Below are 23221 nucleotides of genomic sequence, written 5' to 3'. Positions count from 1 at the left end.
GCGAAAAGGATAGTCATTTTTATGCAAATTCGTACGAACTCTTTGCCATTTACACAATGCTCTGAATATCCAGTAGCAAGACTGTCAAAACTCAAAACATTTGGAAGCAATTGGATTTGAAGATCTCTAAGCAAAGACTAATAAAAATAAAACAAGGGAAGATGTAATGAGGTAAAATTACTACCTAAAACATCTGACGTGATAAGCCAGGAAAAGGGTAGAAGAAGGCATCCATGACTTGACGATAAAAATAGGACCAAGTCATGGTAGATGCCACAAATATACAAAGTCGGTCCCTGCCCCCTAATATAAAACTACTAGTTTTCAAAAAAAAAAATCCGTTACTCTTAGGCCTGAATATGGAATGCCCCACATCTAGGACCTTTATTTACGGCGCTGAGCATAGAAGAAACGCATAGAAGAAGCATATCTGCTTGCTGCCATGCAAATGGACACCGACATATAGAGTTTAGCCAGACCATCCCCTTTGGAAACCACCAGATGACTGCACATTCAACCTGCGAATCAAGCTGTTAAAATCCACTGGCTGACCACTTTCCTCTAGCCCATGGATCACAGCAGCAGCATGATCTCTCCCATAACCTATGTTCACAGCTTTCTCAATAAGCTCGCTATACATATGACTACGCATCATCTGTGATGAGCTTGGATGGTGGACTAGAAGACTACCACCAGCAGGAGGCTGTGGATTCTGGAGAGGGGTATGCGTCATTGTAGGAGGATACTCACCCTGTGGACTCTGGAGGTAATGAGAGGGCAGTGAATGAGTGGTTTGTACACCCTCCCTATCATCATACATCATGTATCCTTTTCCACGAGGCTGCGGTGGATGGTGTCCAGCACCTGAGGAGGAGTCATTGACTTGCACTCCAAAAGTGCTCTGGCTGGTCAAAGGCTGTGGTTGCCTCTGAATGTCAGGCTGTGGTGGATGGTGTCCAGCACCTGAGAAGGAGTCATTGACTTGCACTCCAAAAGTGCTCTGGTTGGTCAAAGGCTGTGGTTGCCTCTGAATGTCATGCTGTGGGGGGAGTGACTGCCGAACTGTTGTTGTTCTAACAGAACCACCATAACCATAAGCCATGGATTCTGCACGGCTCACTGCAAGTGGCATGTCTCCGGAAAACGAAACATGCATAGGCATACTGCCTGAGAAGGTCCCAGGAGTCAGGTTTGCAGGTTGAGTAGATGAGTACGATGAATACATTGGTGTTGTCTGGGGTCTAACCTGAGGTTGTGGAGACGGTTGTTCTGGTTGTCTTGGTTGGGGAAACTGTTGTGGCCACTGCTGTGGGTATGGGGAAAAGGGAACCATTTGCTGGGTCTGAGTCACCTGACTTACAAGAGGCTGTGGTGGCTGTTGGGCCTGTCCAGACAAGTCATGCATTTGCGACCTCTGGTATTGGGTATGTGCTTGCAAATATTGGTCCTGAGATTGAAGTTGGGTTTGAGGAAGCAAATTAGGCAAAGGATTCTGTTGGGGGTAATAGGAAGCTTGTTGAACCTGAGCGTGAACATTCTGAGCAATGGTTTGATGTGGAGTTGGCTGCAGTTGTTCCACAGGCCTAGGCAGCAGGGAGGATGATACAGCCACTTGATGGGGTAAAGCAAGAGCCAACTGCAGGTTCTGCCCTCCTGGTGTACTAACAACTTTTTGGCTATCAGAACCAGATGCTACACACCTCTCTTCCTTGGGCTGCAGATGAGTATTGCTCGAGGATTCTTTCTGTAAAAGCTGAAGCTTGGCTAGTTCCTTCTGAGTTTCAGCAAGTTCTTGCTTGTCTCTAAGGATTTGCATGTACCTGTGGACCTGAAGAAATCATTACACATCAACGCAAATTAAATACAGATACTGAAGAGCCTAAAGATTTCTGCAAACAAGCCATTTAAAAGAGGAGAAAATATCATTCCAGTAAACATAATATTTCTGCTTCCAACGAATCACCAGAAACCGCATTCAAAATAGAGCATTTATGTTAATTTTACTCAAAATTTTGGTGAAGATGTTCAGCCAGCATGCATCTGATGGCTTTGCTACCTGATTGGGGGCTAATAAAGCAATACTCATTCACAATAAGAATTCGCATTCAAATATAGTAACCAGTGCCACAGCCTTTGGATAATCAAACATGAGCAGCACTCACTATATGTAAAGATAGAGCATTGCTTGTAAGGGAAAATCCTGCGGAAACATACATCCGACACATTCACAAATTTTCTTATTACAGAAGCCAGTCTATCTCACCATGCTCAGCTATATGTGTCAAGTGTCAGAAGGCAAAACTTACTAATAACTGCCGTATGTCAGCAATGTTCTTGCAGAATGACAAGATGATTTAGACTGTCATGAATAATAGGTGGGGGTGGAGATTTCTAAAACCATAGGACAAGTTAAATAAGAATATCTGGAGTGCTATGAAACAATAAAAATTCGTAACAGTATACACTTACTTCTTGTAGGTATTTCTCAAGAGATCTAAGCGTTGAATCAGATTCATTGTGCTTTTGAACCAAATCAGACCGCATTTCTGCCATTGACTTATCAAGATTGTAGCAACATAATTCTACTTGTGACAGACGGCTACTAATTCCCTCAAGGAAACGAAGTAGATTGTCAGCATTTTTTTTCATTGACTTTTCTACAATAGAAATCAGATCTGGATTAAGGGATTCCTCTTGATGGTTATAGGCATGTAACAATGATGATCTCCCTATCTTGCCTTCTTGAAAGTCCTGCTCAACATATTTCAGAGAAACCATGAGTTCAGTGCATTACAGATGATAGAATAATATATAGAATCAGAAACATATGAATGGAATGATTGGCTACCAAATTCCTCCTGCAGAAATTAAAAGATACGAAATGCTTATGCCTGAACATAGGAATACAGAAGGGCCTCATAATTGCATTAATTATGCAAAATAAATCGCTTGAATGTGATGATTGTTGAACAGCAAAAGTTTCACAACTGGTAAGAGAAGTTAAAATGTTATTGATTAGTTCTCCAAAGTCCAAATAACCATAAGCAGATTATTTCTGACTGGAATTGGAACCCAATAGTATCAGCTTATTGGCACATACAAAATCAAATAAAAATAATAATAAAATAATAAAATAATAGAAAAGGTTTCCTTCAAGATGAGTTTCATGCAAAACTTCAAGAGATCAATTTTATGGACACATTAGTGTTTGTTTCTTCAGTAAATACCCCAATGAAACTTGAGGGCATCTCTTCTATTGATTTTATTTTATTGAGGAATCTTAAGCTGCAAGCAGCAGAAATTGCCTGCTTGAGGGCCATTAAAACAGGGTCCACGCATTGTGATAGTAGATCACAACTACCTTCAACTGCTATCTTCGAGAAATATTTCAACTTGAGCAAATTTACAATGCAACAAAACTTTACCTCAGCAAGTCAATATGAGACTCCTGGTTCCCCAAAATCAATTTAAATATACTGCCAAGGAATATTTGTTGCTTAAGTATAGTCCGGTGCCATGGGTTCATTACTTGCACTGTTTGTCATGGTCAAGAATCATATAGGCATGTTAAAAATCCTTTTCCCCCAGTCATCAGTACTATTTTCCTGAGCACATTCAATCAGAGCTTCTCTAAGCTTTAACAAAAGAGGTACTTTTTCTAAATGAATACAAGTGACGTAAGTGATTTACCAAAAGAAAAGAATGATATAAGTGATTTTGAAACACAAGTACACAACACATAAAGCTCTAGGAAACGAAAATTTCTAATTGCTGAAAATAGGCTTCCAATACTCCTGCTCAGATATGGCACATAAACTGCATGAAGTTTTAAACAACACCACAAAATTAACCTTCCATGGTAGAGCCCACCGGCTTTATAAAGATTGTCCATTTGTCCTCCTCTGTGACCAAATTCATTAAAGGTATGCCTTTTTCATTAAAAATTGAAAGATCATACTCTTTTAGTTAAAATAAAAGACCAGGGTATAGTTTTATAAATTTTACTAATCCTACCAGAATAGTAGGTGCAATACTACCCAAGCGTTACTCTAAGTCTAAGAGTATATTCATAGTTGCACTCTCAGAAACAATCTAACAAAGACAGCATCCAATTTAGAAGGAGCAACTTTGGTGTTGAACCAAACCCAAAACAACAGATATTTAAATCTTAGTAGGAAGGATTCCCTCCTGACGGACCTACTTGTTATGGAGCTAACATAGTGATCGTCATAAGAACCTTCCAACGGGCCTGTCATTATGGAGCAAACCTTATTAATGCCGCAAAACTCAATTATCTTCAACTTTCTTCTTCTAGCTTCCATGCATTATATTGTTTTGCAAATGAGAGATCTGGCACAATAAACTCAGATCTCAACATGTTGTTGTTGTTGAAAATGCAGGGATGCCATAAAGAATGTAATATCAAATACAGAGTCAGTGATGTTGCAAATCAAGAACTCCTAGGCAGGGTGTTTTTAAGACATTACCATCACACAAGCCTTCTGATTTATTTTAAACCATCTGGATACATCATAAGGATGACCGCCACTGGCAACACAATCAAACCAAATAATATATTCCTCTAAGCAGCATAAAGGATGAGTTTCTCAACCTCCATTTCAAGCTTAAAATTAGACCACAATAAAAGGTATCCATCATCCGGAAATTAAAAGACCACCATCAAACAGGTAACAAATACCACAGATCCATGAGCTGATTCAGACTTAAATTTATGCTTCACCATCCATTTGCCCGTGCAACCTTCAATGCTCCAAGTCAAAAATTTAGAGCCGTGAGCATGGAAATGGACTCTCCCAAGTTCCAAGTAACAAAAATACGCATGAACGACTCTAATTACATTTAAAATCCATCGAAAAGCTAGATCTCCTTAAGAGAAGCGAACGGACAATTTCACAAATAAATCTCAGCACATATGTAGCACCAAAAGTTTTCAATATCACACAAATTTCGATGCTTTTCTCCAACTCTTTTTATCAATCTAATCGTAATTCAATTCTATATAACTGAGAAATCTTAAAACGTAATAATAACAGAGAAGAGATAAGAAGGGGGAAGAAAAAAAGCACCTTTCCGGAGTTTGTACTCATCACATGATCCCTGTGGCCGAGGACAGGAGCTTCTTGATTTCCAAGGTCATCGTATGAACATAAAACGTCGTCAGAACCAAAATCGAACCCTTTGGATCCGCCAGAACTCGTCCTACCCGATGAACCTGACGCCATTGAGCTACTAAAGTGATAAACTCTGCTAAGTATCGTGAAGCCGAGACTTGGAAGTTAGGGTTTGAAACGACAAAAAAAGAATATAGAAACCCGGCAAGGATCAATCTCTCTCTTTTCTTTCTCTCTTTCTAATTTTCGTTTTGAGAGCTGTGAGGACCAAGCACTGCTAACAAAAGAGCTTCGATACGATTGCTTATCTTTTGAGTCACCGAAAGGGATGGTTTTTAATCTTAATTTATATAATTTATTAAGCAGAGGCCAGGGCTCGTTGAGGTTGACTACAGTGATGGAAGTTGGAAACTTCGGAGCTTGGATAAGGATTAAATTACATGATAATACTTAATAAATGGACACGTGGTGGATTTGAACTGGTGGGCCATGTCGGGATTCGGAAACAATAAGATGCTCTTATTGTTCATCTCATTGGTTCAATGCATCACTTGTTTTTCTCGTGCTTCGAAGTTGGGGGATTTATACTTTTACTTTCTGATCTCTCTCTCCTGAAATGAAGGGTCCCACCCGATTTCTAGATGACGAAAAACGCAAATCACGCGGTGGGTTTATTGGTCACGTGAAAAGCGTGTGGGTGAGATGAAAGGAGAATAGACACACGTGTTTTTATTTTTTGTTGTTGTATTAGCAGCATTAATCCTTTCCCGTTTAAGTGTTAACGCGTTTCATATTCATAAGACCACGTTTGGTAGTCAAGAAAATTTTTGTATTTGAACTTGGAAGTTGTACAACTCATGATGCAGCAGTCAATATTTTCCTTTTTTAGGAAATCCTTGGACCAGTTCCTGATGACTTGATGGTTATCTTTCGTGTCGATTCCCCAGTAGTTTCTTCTAATTTAACCTGCTTCACCTAAGTATTGTAAAGTGCTGCAATGTCCGTTTACCCAAAACAAAATAAAAAAGTACTGCTATGTTCTGAGATGCTTTCTCTTGCAGCATTCTTTTAACAAAATTGAAGTCATAACAAATTCACAACAGATCTGTTCAATATGCCATGTTATTAAATAAGAGGAAACAATCATTCCAAATATCCCAGCCAAAACAGCCATTAAAACCTACGTTCATCTGAAAATCTTTCCAAAGTTCATTCAAATGTTTAACCAACAAAATTGGACGAGAAGGGAGGGAAATTCAGCTGTCCTTCACCTTCAAATGTCATTTCCCAAGAGATGATACTAGATTCAGATAGGTGCATGGAGGCATGGTATGTTATACCAACCAGTAGTAGGCAATCTCCAGACTCAACGCATGGCAAACTTCATCATCGAAGGCAATGGTTCTCCTCCCAACTGTTGAGGTTCTGACACTAGTGTGTTGAGCCATATAACATAAGTCCAAATGACACTTTGCTGCGATATCGAACTCCCATGAATGAATACATGCACTACACATCTGAAATTAGAGTACCACCTAACAAAGCTTGGTTTCATGGTTCCCTATAACTGAACTACAGGAGTTTAATTGCTGATGGAATTCACTCCCTGTCAAAATTTGTGTCAATAGAAGTCGTATAGTACATCTCTAAAAATAAGAATTCCCTTGCACACTGGCAAGTGAAAATTGAAAGGAAAGCACCAATCCCTAACAATCTCACTACAAATCCATAAAGAAGCTGCTGGATGCATTGCACGGAGGATGTCCTTTTTTTGCCTTTTTCTTCTTTTTCCCTGCAAAATACAAGCACATTTTTTATAACAATACAAGCAATAATGATCCTCGTCACAAATAAATTTCAAATGTTTTGAAGAGCAGCTTAAAGTCTAAAATGTAGTCATCTCAAATGGAAGCAATCTTCAAATAGTCAATGAATCAACACTGTTTTTCTGACAAGTGAATATGATTGGCACACCTTTGGAGGATTTTTTGAGGGGTTTCGACGTCCACATCCATCTCATCACTGTCACTGTCACTGTCAGCCACAAAAGCTTCACTCTGAGGCTTATTTGCTCCACCGTCCAATAACTCATCTAAATCCCACAGCTACATGCAACAATACACAGAAAACCATTTAGAAAATTATTATTGAACTCAACTCCCTGTAACAATTGAGGTTAGGAGAAACCATATTACAAGTGTAGTGTTCCCAGACTAGCTCTTAAAAAATTAAGAGGGGAAAAAGGTAGTGAAGGAGGGTGGGGAAGAAACACTAGCTTACCTAACCACCTGAGGAGTAATACGACCCAGACAATGCCCCTTTATTCTACAACCAAGTTTTTTGGAACATCCCCCACACAAACACCCCCCCCCCCACCACAAAAAAAAAAAAACAAAAGAGGGAAGATTTAGTTCTCAATAGATTGCAACATCCATACCCTGTAAAAAAAATTTGCCTTTTGAAAATAATGTACAAGTTACAGGCATGGGTCAGTTACATCAATGGATTGATTAGATGAACTAGTGGATCAGTTTAAATAATTTGGATCCATTTGAGTGGATTAGGTTTTTTTTTGGATGAATAAATAATTAAATTAGACAAACAGCAAACTACAAGAAAGATCCAGAAGGGGAAGGATCAGAGAGCAGCATGGAATTGGGAGTTGAGACCCCAAGAGACAACAATGAGCCTGTTCCTTGGGGAGTCAACAACCGGGGGATAGGGAATGGGGCTAATCCTAGCCAAAACATCAAAGTGAATAGCATTCCAAATCAAGTCAAGAGAGCAGGATTTGGACAACCAATGCTTGAGATTACGCTCCCACCACAGATGGTGGATTATAGCACAGAAAACAAGTCTACCAATCCGGTCACAAATGGAGGAACCTGCAAAGTTACTCAAAACCCAAGACCAATCACCATCAAACGTAAATGAGCGAAGAGAGCGGGGCCAAAAGGAAGCGAGGGCTTTTCTCCAAATAGAACTAGAGAAGGGGCAAAAGAAGAACAGATGCTCAATGTCCTCAGTACCATTCCAACAAAAGATACAACTGGGGTTAGCAGGGATATGGCAGCTAATAAGGAAAACTTGGGTGAGGAGGGCTAAGTTTAGGGCTTGCCAAGTGAGGGAATGATGGGGTATATGATCTTTGAACCAAACCAGGGGGACCAAGGGTGGGAGGGAGATGGGGAACGCAAATAGATTCCAAGCAGAAAATGTGGTGAAGGAATTGGTGGTGGAGGGGAGCCAAACTAATAAGTCATGGGGGGAGGGTAAAATGGGGGGAAGAGAGTTCCAAACTTGTGTGAGACTGTGGTGGGGGAGGGGGTCCCAAGAACCATTAGAGATGAAAACCGAGAGAGGGGCTGATTTTGGTGTGCGGGTTTCATAGACAGTGCGGGGGGAGAAGAGAGTAAGAAGAATACCCATCGGATGCCACGGATCAAGCTAGAAGGAAGTGGAGGAACCAGAGGAAACATGGGTGGAGATAGCAGGGAGAGCTCTTGGTCTTAAGAGGAGAAGCTTCCTCCAGATCCATGAGGGGTTAAAAGGGATGGGGATAGTCCAAAAGGAATCAGATTTGAGGAGAGAAGAGTAGACTCAATTGACCCAAATGGAGTCATGTTTAGAAACAATTTTCTAAATAAGTTAAGCAGAGCAGCAGAATTGACCTCTTGCATTTGACAGATCCCAAGGCCCCCCTCAAATTTAGGTCGACAGATGTTAGACCAACTGATGGGGAGAAAAAATCCCGAGGATCCGGCCCCCGGGAAGGCACAAAAGAGGACCATGTCGAAGATGACTGGGGAGGGAAAATACCACACCAATAGAGGTAGCAAAATTGGAGGACATAACAGATGAGCTCAACCTTACCCGCGAAAGAGAGGAGCCTACTTTTCCATAAATGAAGACTCTTCTGAATGTGATCAAGCATAGGGGAGCATTGGTGCCTAGAGAGTCTACCAGCGATAAGAGGAAGACCAAGGTAGCCGACAGGAAAGGATCCAAGCTTGAACCCAAAGAGACTAAGGAGGGTAGAGCGCAGATGATCAGACACCCCAGATAAGAAAATACTAGACTTGTCAAGATTGACCTTGAGACCAAAGATGGACTCGAAGAAGGAAAGGACTTAAATGATGGAGGAGATCGAGCAATGCTCAGCTTTGGAGAAGATCATGAGGTCATCAGCAAAGGCAAGATGGGTGAGATTGAGGGATTTGCATTTAGGGATAGGGAAGATCAGGAGCTGATCAGTTTTGGATTGGAGGAGACGGGAAAGAACCTCCAGAGCCAAAGAGAATAAGTAAGGGGAGAGGGGACATCCTTGTCGAATGCCGACACAAGAGGGGAAGAATCTAGCAAGGGAGCCATTGGTGATGATGGAGAAGTATGGGGTAGAGAAGTATGTTGTAGACTTGAGTGGATTAGTTTGATGGGTTCAATGTGTCATTTTTGTCCAATAGGAAAAAAGAGGAGGGTTGCATGAAAGGGGAAACTAAAACAGAGTTTAATGGGAGGGTGGAGAAGAAAGAGGGGTAGTTGGCCTGGTAAAACCCCATTGTATTATACTCTTGGGGTTGTGTGGATGATATATTGGCTCAATCATAAGTGGAAAAAGAAAAAAAAAGAAGAAGAAGAAGAAGAAGAAAGAAAGAAAGAAGAAGAAGATTATATGGATGGTGCTTCCCCAAGAATTAAAAATGGATGAATGAATTGGATAGATGCGTCCGGGGTTCTGTATGATTGACGAATTCCTTTACAAGGAAATTTTATAAGACCATCTTATGACCAGCATGTATGCTACAGAGTGTTGGGCAGTTAAGAAGCATCATATAAATTAACTCAGTATAGTATAAATGGGGATGTGGAGATCAATGAGTAGCAAAACTAAGAAAGAATAAAGGAAAGAATGATTAAATTAGGACTGGTATGGGAATACCTTCGGTAAATGATGAGCTATGAGAAAGTTATTTGAAGTGGCACGGCCATGTTCAACTAAGACCTATTAGTTCCCCGTATGGAGGAGTGATTTAATCTGAATTGAAGGATATAACAGAGCTAAATGCAGACCTATGACAACCATAGAAGTGGTGAGAAAAGATATGCAAGACTTAACCCATGTATCGGGTATGGCCTTAAATGGATCTCATTGAAAGGCAAGGGTCCATGTAATCGACCCCATTTAGTTGGGATAAGACTTGTGCTGCTATTGTTGTGAGTGTGTGGATGGTGCTGCACAAGTGCCCATTGTAGACCCTGCTTTTTGTTGAAAAGGAAAAAAATGAAGAAGAAATCAGAGGTTGAGGAAGCAACGCTTCATAATGGGCCTCCCATATAAGCCTACATCATGGTAAGTTGACGAGTCACTAATTAGAGTACCCAAAAAATATACAATATGCTCTCACAATGTGAACAAGATCTTTATATTTATGTTGTTTTTTGGGGAATACTTCAATGGAATTTTTGCAGTAGTTATTGTTTCACATAACAATGGTAACCACGTACAAAAATAATGCATGTAATGGGGGAGTTACTCTTGAATCTATATGATGCAAGGGCTGTTATACATATCTATGGACTATTATGCAAATAATTTCAGAATCTACAGAGATAATCATTGCCTAGTATGGTCAGAACATGAAGCCTGACTAAGGCTATATCCTTGTGTATTGGAATAAGTTAAGGAATTTGACAGGTAAACTAATAAGGCCCACCAGATACATTGGTGTGAACAAGAATTCAGCCCCTTCCTGAAACCTGGTTTGGGCCCCAAGGCCCAACCAAGGCTGGCTGAACCCCTGTAGGGGCAGTTTGGTCATTTTACAGCCTGAATTACATGATTATTTTATTTTCAGAATTTGTTTTCATTTTTTGAATCTAACTAAGTTTTGAATTCTTAGATTGAGTTAGTAGTTGAGTCCTTGGGTCATAGTCTTTCTTTTAAGTAGGACTTTTATGGATAATCAAGTCTATTAGTTAAGTTCTTTTATTTATGTGTGGCTAATATTTATTTGTAAAAGGTCTCCTAACTTATAAATGAAACCCTAGTTGAATTAGTTCTCTAGTTGAGTCAAGTTAGGTCTCTTAGAAGCTTGGTTACTCTAGAGTCTTGTGAAGGCTATATATTCTCATGCCTATTAGAGAAGAAATCAATTTTGATAAATAAAATTAGGGAAGGTGGTGGCTGAATGGCCGTGTAAATTGCTTGGCTGAACAGCCATGTAAATTGCTTAGCTGAACGGTTCTAGAAATCCTACCATTAAATTTGGTGGGATTAAATCTGAATCGTCTATCATAAACAGTTCAGGTTTAATTCAATACATTTAATGGTAGGATTTATTTACACAGCCGTTCAGCCATATTTATGCCATAAAATTATTGAGAGTATTGCAGCCAAGGAGGTATTGGCAGGGTTCCTTTGAGGGGGACCTTGCAGTTGTCAAGTTTCCCCTCTTCAAAAGCTTCTAAGTTCAGTTCTGCAACTTCAGCGAGCATCTTCAGCCTTCAACCAAGGACTTCCCCCTTCTCTGTCACTCTTCTTTCCTTTTCTTTAGCCAGCAGCAGCCAAGAAACAACAGCAGAATTTCTGGAATTCACTTCCTTCTTGAATCTGAACTGAAAGATCAAAAAAGAGGGGGCAGCATTTTCAAGAAAAGAGAACCACAGAATTCCAAGAAAATACCCCTCCTTTTCTTTCTTGCAACAGCAGCCAAACCCCCCCCCCCTCTTTTCCCCTCTTTCTTGCAATACCACCCCAACCCCCTTTTCTTTTTCTTTTATATTTTTCGGTTCATGCGGCAGAATTAGAAAAGGAAAAGAGAAAAGAAAGAAATGGAAGAAAGAAGAGAAAGATAAGAAAAGAGGAAGGAAGAAAACAAAGAAAAAGAAAGAAAGAAATATAGCAAGAACTCCCCCATCCCCTAACCATAAGCTTCCTTCCCCTTCCCCCCTTCCCCCCTTCCCAGATAATTTTAGATTATCTTATAACCAAACCATGTCTCTTCCATCTAATCCCAAATTGTATATATTGCTTATCCATTAATATCCCAAACTCTTCCCACACGTTCGCAGGATTTCTCTCCTTTCCTCTTCCTTCCCCTCCCTTTTCCTAAAACTATCCCAACCCATTTGATTTGTGATAATGGAGCTTTCCCACATAATTTTAGTTTGATACTCTTTCATCCCCTACTAATCTAAATAATTCTTACCCTACCATAATGATCCAAAGTATCCCCATGGGATATTGATAAAACCCTAACATCTTTCAAATCTCCCCATTACCTTCCCCTAAGCTTCCTAGCTACCTGAACATCATCTATTAGCTTTTGGATCTTTTTGCTGGTCTGGTTGAGAGATTCTGGGCAAAACCTTAATCTTAGAGAATTCATCCAAGAAACCTAACCCTAAAGCTGAGTTTTACATCATACATGGTACACATTCTAAATAACAAGAACCCAAGAACGTGCATGCTGAGATTATAGTCACTTATACATGCATACATCCATAAAGTTAGGGGCGGTAAAATGATACACTTAAAGTAAGACAAAACCGTAGAATTCAAATCCTAGACAAACAAATTCTGTGAAGGAACATTAAAATTAGGTTCCTAGCTTGGGCCTACCTCAAGCAAAATATGTACATAGGTGGTGGTAACCATATTAGAGGATATAGTAATGGGAAAACATGATTAATAGAGGGTGGTCTACATAGGTAGATTAAATATGTAAAAAGAAAAACTGTAACAGCTCCTTCTGGGGGTGAGCCCCCCCTTTCCAAGAGAAACCCTAAGCCGGGAACAAACCCTAATCTGGAATCTCTTCTTGTTTCCTTCCATCGCCGAAGTTTTCCATTTATGTGGACGGATTTGCTGTTGGAGTTTTCATCACAAGATTCGATCGACAGAGCCCATATCCTTTGGCTGAGCTCTCCAAGAACCTATCCTGCAGATCTGGCTGTAACTGCTTCCTCTTCCCAGGTACCTCTTGAGAACTTCTACCCTCCAAACATTTTCCCCATGGTCGAGGTAAGCCTTCCAATACCTTTCCTTCTCTTCACTTTGTTGCATTAATTGCTTCTTAAGCATGTTTAACTCTTTATTTTTCCCAAAGATTTCTTTTAAGCCTGATAATGATGACTTTAAATTTGAACTTCACGCATGGCTTTTGGTTTCTGATTTTTTGCCTTCATTTTTCGCAAATTTCTCTGAGGATCTTTTATTTTTCGAGGGGATCGAAATGTTTTTCACTAGAGCATGGATCATCACTAACTCATACCCATTGCATGTTGAGATCATTCACTCATTGCTTGTTATCTTGTCTGATTTCTTCTTTTTCTCAAGCAAATCCACTGATTTAGGCGGCTATAGGTCTGCTCTGCTCTATTTCGATGTTCGGACTCTCCTGATAATCACCCCATGCCCTCTCTCCTCGTCTAGGTTCATGGATCTCCCTCTTCTCCCTTCGCCTATTTATTCCTTGTGGTGGGTTGGCCGTCCCTATCCCCTAGCTATCCTCCATCAATTCTTCTTCACGTTCAGTTTTGTTAAATCTGTGGTTTGGAACTTTGTGGAAAGGGTTTCCATGGCTAAACCAACTCCCTCTTTCTCCCAGAATCCCTTTGACTTCCCCAGCTTCCTCCCCTCTAACCCTGTGGTTGAGAGATTATCAGCTGAGTTCGCTGCCAAGATAGATCTGCCTGTTCGCCCTATCAAAACTGTTTCTATCTCTTCACAAAGACTCAAGGAAGTGAAGAATGATCTTAAATATACTATCTTGGGCTGGGTTCCTGATGGTTTTCACATTACCTATCCTGAACTTAAAAAATGGTTCACGGTGGTTGGAAATCAAAGTCAGTTAAGGCTGAAGGGTATCATCTCATCGAAGAGGCTATTGACAAATTCATCATTTAGTTTGCCAGAGCTAGAGACATGAATGTTGTCCTATTCTCCCAACCATGGAACTATAGGAATCTCCTTGTCTTTTTGCAGCCCTGGGATCAATCCATCCCTGCTAGCCTAGCACCATTCCCTATTGGTGTGTTGTGGGTTCAAATCACCAACCTCCATTGGAGCCTTCATAAATAGGATATTCCTTTCGATCTTTTCTCTACTGTAGGTCATGTGCTAGAGATTGAGAGTCCTGAAGGACCCGTAGCATCAAAAAACTTACCTGCTCCTAGGGTGGCTATCCCTCTAACCATGGATCTGATCACTTCTGTCATATTTGAGATCACACCCACTAAGCACCAAATCATTTATTTCAGTTATGAACACCTCCCCTCCTTCATTTGTCCAAACTGTATTAGGATTTGTCACAAAAGTTGTGATTGCCCTTTTAAGACTTCAAATGAGCTTACCCAATCCACTGCTTCATCAAAAGCTGCTGATAATCTCAAACTCTTCCCTAAGGCAGCCATACTTGCTAGATGGTTAAGTCTTATAGTAGATGTCCAAACCCCAAAGAATTTAGGATGATCTGTTCATGGGCTACCCATGGTTATCAAAGTGTCCGCCTAGGCGGCAAAGCGGTTTTTGAACTACTAAAATTGTTGCTGCTTAACTAACGGGCTGATTTCTTGCCGCTTTTTTGCATAAGCACTACTACTTTTGCGCCATATTGCCGGCTTAGATTCTAAAGTAACCATTTTTTTTACATTTTGTAATTTGTGCATATTCTTTTTTCTTTTTTTTAATCATAATTTATTCTACAATGCCGTATATAAATTTAAATATGTGAGCCATTTCGGAATCGAGGCCCAATTTGCAAATGAACTCCGAGGCCCAAAGTGTCTGTTGGCAACAAAATGTGAAGCATGAGCCATATTCAACATTGATAATCAATGAATCATTAAATAAACGATGACTTGGAAATCGGAATAATGAGATCATTAATTTATCATGTCGGAACTGTTTGGTTAAAAAAAGGGGGAAATGGATACATCAATTTTGATTACTAATCTATGCACAAGAGTACAAGACACTTATTTGGCGTCACACTATCATAGAGGTAAGTAAGAATGTAAAATTACTACTTTTATTTTCATTTTTCACATTGATTACTGATATAGTACATACTAGATAATTATTGTTATGAATTTTATGATGTTTGATGAGATGAAGTGATGTTTTTAATCTTTTTTTGGATAATTTTTCATAATTATGATTCTTGAATGTTTTTTTATTTTTATTTTTATGAATGTGATTGTTAATTGTTTGTTTAGTACTTTAGTTTATTATAAAAAATATTTGTATTAAAAAGTAGTTTAAAAGTAGTTATATTAAAAATATTGACTAAATCGCTTTTGTTGCTTTATTGCCTCCTAAGCACCGCTTAGTCGCCTAAACGCCAAGACGGAACCCCAATCGCTTTGCCGCTTTAATAACCTTGGGGCTACCCTTTGACCCTTCTCATTTGAACAATATTCCAAACCCACCTATGGAAGCCCCGTACATAAGAGAAAGACAGCTACAACTTCTGAAAATTTTTCTTTGGTTAGCACATGCTTTCAATATTGAAATCCCCAGATACCATGCTTTGAATGACCCTGTTCCCATCAACATCATAAAACCAATCATAAACCAAAACCAATCCCAAGACCAAACCGTTCCAGTTTTTTAAGAAATGGAATTCACCATCAATCAACCTAAACAATACCATAACCCACCAACAGACCTCACTCTAGCCCCACCTTCAGCTCTTGTCACTTGTCACTCTATCCCTCCAACACAATACCTTGTTAGGCCAAACCCTTCATCCCACACCCCCATCGTCCACAACCCCAATTGGATATTACCACAAGCTGAAACCCAAGGAGAATCTTCAAACTCCATCAATGCTCAAACAAATCAGAATGAAGGTCCTATGAAAATCAGCTTATTTGAGAAAGAAATTCCCGTTTTCCTAGAATGTTCAACCCTTTGATGTCTTACAAGAGAAAGTGCCTCATTTGAGAGATAGAGGATGTGACAGAATCAACTGAAGTTGAACCAAAAAAGATGAAGACTAATCAAATTTCCTCTGAGGTTGTGATGGCCGACCGGAACCAGCCATCAAAAGAGCCATGAAAGCTTATTGTCTAAATTGTCGAGGGCTTGGTCAACCCTCGACACAAAGGGAAATCAAGGAAAATATCAGAAATTTCAGACCTTCCTTTGTTTTTCTTTCTGAAGTTAAGAGTGTTATTTTCTGTCCTAGAACTTTTGCTAGACAATTAGGTTTTGATTGTTTCTTTGTTGTTCCTCCTACGCATGGGAATGGAGGTCTTTTTGCTTTGTTGGGATTCCGCTTTTTCCTTTCATATTTTGTGGTCCTCTGATCGGTGTATCCATGCTCTAGTGTGTAACAATCCCCATCAATGGACAATGACATTTCTCTATATGAGTCCCTACTATAATATAAGGAGACTACAATGGACACCTTATATAATATTGCTGGAGTATACACCGATTGCTTAGGATGACTTCTCCCCCTCCCCCTCCGGTAATCCTCTCCTCTCCGCCGTCCCTCTCCCCTCTCTCCGCCACCGCTCCCCCTCCTCCCTGCCCTCTATCGTCGCCACCCCCCCCCACTCTCAGCCCTCCGCCACCGCTACCATTCCCACCCCCCTCCGTCGAAAGCCTGGAACAATCTTTTTTCCTCCCAAACCCCTTCCTGCGATCTCTCCTTCATCCCTCCTTCTTCTGAATCCCCCATCCCTCTGGTGCGTTGCCCCTCCTCTGCTACTAGCCCCGATATCCTTCATTGGAAGAATGTTGTCCTGGGGCAGTTTCTTGGCCCCTGCCCTCCCATTGGTATTATCAAGACCTCTTTGGCTAAGCAATGGAATTCCTTGGGTTCTTTAGATACTTTTACCATTGACGAAGGGATTTTGTTGTTCAAGTTTGCCTCTCCTGCTTGTCATTTGAAGGCCATCAATGGTTCTCCTTGGTATGTTGGGAAGTCTCCTATTTTCATCAAGCCTTGGGAGCCTTCCATGCCTCTCTGCAGGGTCGACTTCAACTCCCTTCCCCTATGGATCAACTTGCCAGGTCTCCCTCTAGAATTTTAGAACAGAGAATGTCTCAGCCGCATCGGTTCTACTCTGGGGCGCCCTCTTCGTTCTAATTTGAAGACCTCTAGACTTGAACGACTGTCCTATGCCCGTATTTGTGTTGAGGTTCCTGCTTCCAAGCCTCTGCCTCCCTGCATCTCTATAGCTGATGACTCAGGTATTCACTTCAATCAGATTATTGTCTATGATTGGATCCCTGTTTGGTGCTCTGGTTGCCTGTCGTTTAGACACGAAGTTCACAAGTGCTCTGCTGGTATTGCTACTCCATCGCCAACTGCTCCTCTGGCGCCGAAAGATTCCTCTCCCGATGCTGCTCTGTCCTCTTACCATCGATTGGTTTCGCCTGCTGCCACTGTTGCTTCTCCTTCACGTATTGCTCCGCCACCGCCTGTGGTTGAGTTGATGATTCCTCCTTCATCGGATATTCCCAGAAGTCTGATTGATCGGTTGGATCTCATTTCTGTTCCGACTGCCTCTGCTCCTCCTTCGACTGCCGCCGTTGATCCATCGCCAGTTCCTCCCTCGACTGCCGCCGTTGATTCATCGCTAGTTTCTCCTCCCGCCGGCAAGACTTACAGAAGGCGGAAGAAAAAACTGAATCACCGTACAACTACTGCTCCTGTGACTGTCGCTGCTGCAATGACTGATACTGCTTCTGATCCTCCTGATCCTGCTCACCTGGCGCTGATCTCTGCCATTGTTGTTTCTACTCCAACCATTGATGATGTTGCTCCTGACGGTGCTGGCATTCTCAAACTCCCTTCATCTGGGTCTTCGAGCTCCTTGGTATGTCCGACATCTTCCTCTCAGGTAAACTTCCATTCTCGTGCAAACCCTAGGTCTGCCAGGGTCTCTGAGCCTCTGCAAATACCCCCTTTGATAAACCGTCAACCTTCTTTTGAACCGATCCCATCTTCCCACGATACTACCATATCTCCAAAATACCCTTCATCGAACCCTTCACTTAACGACACATCACCGCCCCTCTCATCCCTTTTCTTTCACCATTCCCGGGCTCATGGGCCTACTATCCAAGGCCCACGGACCTCGACCCCTCACCCATTTTTTCCCTCGAACTAATCCAATTCTAAATCCCTTTTAAAGCCCAACCCATCCACCTCTAACTCTCGCCCCGCTTCCAAAGCCAAATCACTTAGCCCTCAGAAACCTCTCTTACCTTTACCCATCGCCTCTCCTTGCTCCTCCTATCCAAGCTCAACCATATTGCAACCGTCTCCTAAGCTTACCTCCCTGACCACCTCTTCTGAGCCTTTCACTGCTTGCTCCCCTTCCCTTGCCAAGCCTGCCATCTCCCCTGTTGCCTCACCCTCTGGTTTTGGCTCCACCATTGACCCTGACATGTTTGAATCCCCCTCCCCCATTAGCTCATCCCTGTGTGAGATTTGCCCTCACTGTAGTTTGAATAGTCACTTATGCATGGATGATAGACTGGATGGTTCCCCTTCCCCTTCTCTTGGTTGCTTAATTTCTACTCCCCCCCACTATTGTTTAAATGACTAATGTTATCATTTGGAATGTTAGAGGCCTAAACTCAATTGCTAAACAAGCTGAAATTAAACGGTCCATACATGAGTCAAAGGCCTCTTTTGTAGCTTTATTAGAAACCCATGTTCACTGTGACAATGCCCGTCGGATTGCCATCTCCATAGCCCCCTCTTGGTCTTTCATTTCCAACTCGTCTCATTCCCCTAATGGCCAAATTTGGGTTCTTTGGGACCCAGCAAAATTCCAGCCAACCTTGCTCTTCTCCTCTCCCCAACTCTTACATTTTCACTTATCCTCTACCTGTTTCCCCTCCTTCTATCTCTCAATTGTCTATGGTTTCAATCGCCCGCTGGATAGGGCTCCTCTTTGGGATGACCTCCATTCTATCTCCTCTTCCTTGTTCGGCCTGCCTTGGGGTATTGGGGGCGACTTCAATATTGTTCGATTCGCTAATGAACGTATTGGAGGTAACCCCCCTGACCCTGCGGCTGTCGACAGCTTCTCTTCTTGGATTAATGATGCGGAAGTCTTTGATCTTCGTTGGTCTGGTCAGCATTTTACCTGGGATAATCGTAGGACTGGATCCGCCCGCATCGCCTCCAAAATTGACAGATTCCTTATCAACATCCCTTGGTTCTCTCTCTTCCCCGTTAGCCATGCTCTTTATGATTCCCCTCTCCTCTCTGATCACTCCCCTTGCCATATCAAGCTTCTTGATCATCCTTCATTTGGTCCCAAACCCTTCAAATTCTTCGATATGTGGACTTCTAACCCTTCTTTTCTCCCCATTGTCATGGATGCCTGGTCCCAACCTGTCCACTGTCACTCTCTCCCTCTTGTGGCTTTTGCTCGTAAACTCCAAAACACTAAAATTGCCCTTCGTTCTTGGAACTCCTCTACTTTTGGTAATATTTCTTCTAGAGTCTCTGAGTGTCGGGTGAGCCTCTCCAGTGTCCAATCCCTCCTTCAATCTGATCCTTTTTGCCGCTCCCTGGCGGATGAGGAGAAAGCCCCCTCCCTTCACCTCTCCTCCCTGGTCTCCCTGGAAGAGAGTTTTCTCCGTCAAAAATCCCGGATCAAGTGGCTTGAGCTTGGAGATGCCAACACCGCTTTCTTCCATCACTCTCTCAAAGCCCGCCACAATTTCAATTCCCTGCCTTGCCTCCTTTCGCGGAGTGGTGCCTGGATCTCTGACCCTCCCAATATTAAGGAGGAAGTCGTCTCCTACTTCTCTAACCTCCTCTCCCCCCCCCTCTCTCTCCCCACTCGCCCGCCCTTCCTTCCCTCCATCCTTAATAAATTCTTAGACCACTCCCTTCTTCCATCTCTGTGCGCTATCCCTTCCCCTGATGAGATCCGTTCTGCCATTTGTTCCCACAAAGCCAACAAGGCCCCTGGTCCTGATGGCTTCAATATGGGATTCTTCCTAGCCACTTGGGATTTCATCGAGCTTGACCTTATTCATGCAATTCGCAGCTTCTTCCTTAACCCGTCTCAACTTGCCTCCATCAACAACACCTTTCTCTGCCTTATCCCCAAGAAGCCTGGTGCCTCTTCTCTCTCTGATTTTCGTCCCATTTCGCTCTGTAATCTCATCTACAAATTCATCTCCAAAATCTTGGCCAATCTTCTTAAATTGGTTATCCCCTCTCTTGTCAGCCCCAATTAGTCGGCATTCATCGCCGGTCGGAGCATCTCTGATAATATCCTCCTTTGTGCTGAAATTGTCCGAGGCTTTGATAAAGCTAGCCATTCCCCGGCTGCTCTTATAAAGGTTGATCTTCATAAAGCCTTTGACTCTATTCGTTGGGATTTTATCAGTGAAGTCCTCTCGGCGATGGGCTTCCCCCCCCCTTTGTCCATTGGGTCGAGACTTGCATCTCTACTCCTCACTTCTCGGTCATCACCAATGGATCCCCTGCTGGCTTCTTCTCCTCGCGTATTGGTATTCGTCAAGGATGCCCTCTTCCCCTTATCTCTTCACTTTAGCATTGGAAGTGCTATCCCGTCTTATCCAATCCAAAACTAATCAGATGCTCATTTCCCCCATTCCCAAATGTTGTTCTCTTAAGCTCACCCACCTCGCCTTTGCTGATGACCTAATGATCTTCTCTAGGGCTGACCACTCCTCCATTTCATCTATCCTTGAAACTCTCTCCCGTTTCTAAGCCCTTTCTGGCCTTAAAGTCAACTTTGAGAAATCCACCATCTTTCTCTCTGGTATCTCTGATTCCTCTAGGGCCACCCTCCTAGCTCTCTCTGGTTTCTCCCCTGGCTCCTTTCCTATGACCTATCTTGGTCTTCCCCTCATCCCTAGTAGGCTCACTCGCCACCATTGCTCCCCCATGCTTGATCATATTCGAAAGAAGCTTCAACTCTGGAAGAGTAAGCTTCTTTCTTTTGCGGGGAGAATGGTGTTTATCCACTCTGTCCTCCAATCCTCCTATCTCTACTGGTGTGGTATTTTTTCCCTTCCTAAATCTATCATCCATTCTCTTGAGTCCCTTTTCTGTGCTTTCCTTTGGAAAGGTCAGGAATCCTCCCGCTTCCTTCATCCTATTAGCTGGAAAGCCATTTGTCATCCCAAATCTGAGGGTGGTCTCGGATTCCACCGTATCCGTGATATGAATATGGCTTGTCTCATGAAACTCATATGGAAGATTGCCTTCAGACATGATTCCATTTGGGTTTCCTGGGTATATGCCTATCTCCTCAAGAATGACTCGATTTGGACTGTTGCGCTCCCCTCCAACCCCTCCTGGATTTGGAGGAATCTCCTGACTCTCCGTGGTCGGGCCCTCCCTGCCATCTCTGTTAGTGTTTCCTCTAGTCATTCCACTTTTTTTGGCTAGACCCCTGGCATCCGATGGGTATCTTGTACACTATTCTTGGCCCCATAACCGTTTATAACACCCGTATCCCAAAAACCGCCCCCTTTCCTCATTCATCTCTTTTGGTTCTTGGTCCCCCTCCCCCCACCCCAATCTCACACAGGTTTGGAGCTCCCTCCCCCCCTTATCCCCCCTCTCCGATGACCGCATTGTTTGGCTGCACCCCCACTCTACCCCCTTTTCTACTACATCGGCTTGGAACCTCCTGAGAACCCCTTCTCCCTCTACCCCTTGGTCCCCTCTTGTTTGGTTCAAAGGCCACATCCCTCGCCATGCCCTTACTCTTTGGAGAACCCTTAGCCTTGCCCTGCCTACCCAAGCTTTTCTCATTAGCCGTCACATTCCTGCCAACCCAAATTGTGCCATCTGTTGGAATAGTTTAGAGGATATTAACCACCTATTTTTCTGTTGCCTTCTTTCCCGCTCTGTTTGGACCCACGCCCTTGCATCTATTTGGCCTAGATCCCGTCGTTCTTTTGGTTTTGCATATGAATGGAACTGGATCTTGAGAATCTTTGCCGGTACCTCTGCTTGTGACCTTGTGGGTAAGCTTGTCTTTGCCGCCACTATTCACCATCTTTGGTGGGAGCGTAACATGCGAAGATGGTCCTCCAAATCCCATTCAATTGATATGATTTGGAATGCCATCTACTTTGATGTTTTTTCGAGACTGCGTCCTCTCCCCCCCCCCCCTGTTGCTGATTATCCAAGAAATAGGCTAATTGTTAGTTCTTGGAGTCTCTCAGCTACTTTCTTGCCCCTCACTTGATTTTTTTTTGTATTTGCATTCTCTCCCCTCCCCCCTGTTGTAGATTCTCCAAGAAATAGGCTATTTGTTAGTTCTTGGAGTCTCTCAGCTTCTCTCTTGCCCCCTTTTTCTTGTTTCTTTCGTTACTTTCCTTAGCTTTTGGTAATTAATTATTTATTCATCAAAAATATATATACATATATATATTGCTGATTTTGTTGATAATGCATGGATTTTGGGTGGTGCTTGGAATTCTTATCTTCTTTTCAAGATAAATTTGGAGGGCTTGCTTTGAAACAGCATAGAGTATTTTCAAAACTTCTCTTATGCTGCAAATTTACTTTCCTTACAAGCTCATGGTTCTAAATCTACTTGGTGTAACCGTGTAACAAACAAAGAGGTAGGAAAAGGGAAAGAGTCCTTGACAGATTTGTAGCTAATCCTAAATGGATTAACATTTTTCCGGAAGCTTAAACCCAACACATTACTTTCACCAAATCTGATCACTGTGCAATCCTTCTTCATTTCGACCCTCCTTCAGCTAGATTTAATAAACCTTTCAGATTTGAAAATTTCTAAACTCTTGAACCTACCTACCTTGACTTAGTAAAAGATGCTTGGAAAGCTCAGTTTTGAGGGTCACCTTCATATATTTTAGTTTCAAAGCTTCACCATCTCCAAAAGAGAGTCTCGGATCAGATCTGACATTGATATCATATGAAATGTCCATGGGATCATAGAGACACAAAGTGGAAAATCACTGAAAATCATCTCCTTGCTACTCTGAGACTGACTCTTAATCAAATTGACCTCAAATGGCAACATTAGTCATGAGTTCAATGAAACCTCCAGGGGGATAGGAACACCCACTTTTTCATATATCTACTATGAAGAGA

General features: G+C 42.1%; 2 protein-coding genes across 2 annotated transcripts in view; both read right to left on the bottom strand.

The window, feature by feature from the left end:
• Positions 1-24: 24 nt before the first annotated feature.
• Positions 25-5465, bottom strand: LOC149025637 (uncharacterized). The gene is made up of 3 exons (XM_089145840.1): positions 5088-5465; positions 2470-2751; positions 25-1828 (listed from the first exon to the last, which is right to left on the bottom strand). Exons 1-3 carry the CDS (start codon positions 5241-5243, stop codon positions 470-472), a joined length of 1797 nt encoding a protein of 598 aa, XP_089001966.1. The 5' UTR covers positions 5244-5465; the 3' UTR covers positions 25-469.
• Positions 5466-6259: 794 nt separating this feature from the next.
• LOC149025636 (WD repeat-containing protein 55-like) overlaps positions 6260-23221 on the bottom strand; it is a 36264-nt gene continuing 19302 nt past the window's right edge. Inside the window, exons 15-16 of the mRNA XM_089143591.1 lie at positions 7107-7237; positions 6260-6924 (exon numbers count right to left, since the gene is read on the bottom strand). Of these exons, the coding sequence (XP_088999717.1) occupies positions 6732-6924; positions 7107-7237 (324 nt within the window). The 3' untranslated portion in view covers positions 6260-6731. The remainder of the gene's footprint in view (positions 6925-7106; positions 7238-23221) is intronic.

This window comes from Hakea prostrata, chromosome 2, assembly GCF_041222555.1.
Source record: "Hakea prostrata isolate BN-2017 chromosome 2, UWA_Hpros_2, whole genome shotgun sequence".
NCBI classification, from domain to species: domain Eukaryota; kingdom Viridiplantae; phylum Streptophyta; class Magnoliopsida; order Proteales; family Proteaceae; genus Hakea; species Hakea prostrata.
Note: the sequence above shows the minus strand (reverse complement) of the source record. Positions and strands in the feature narration are given on the sequence as shown.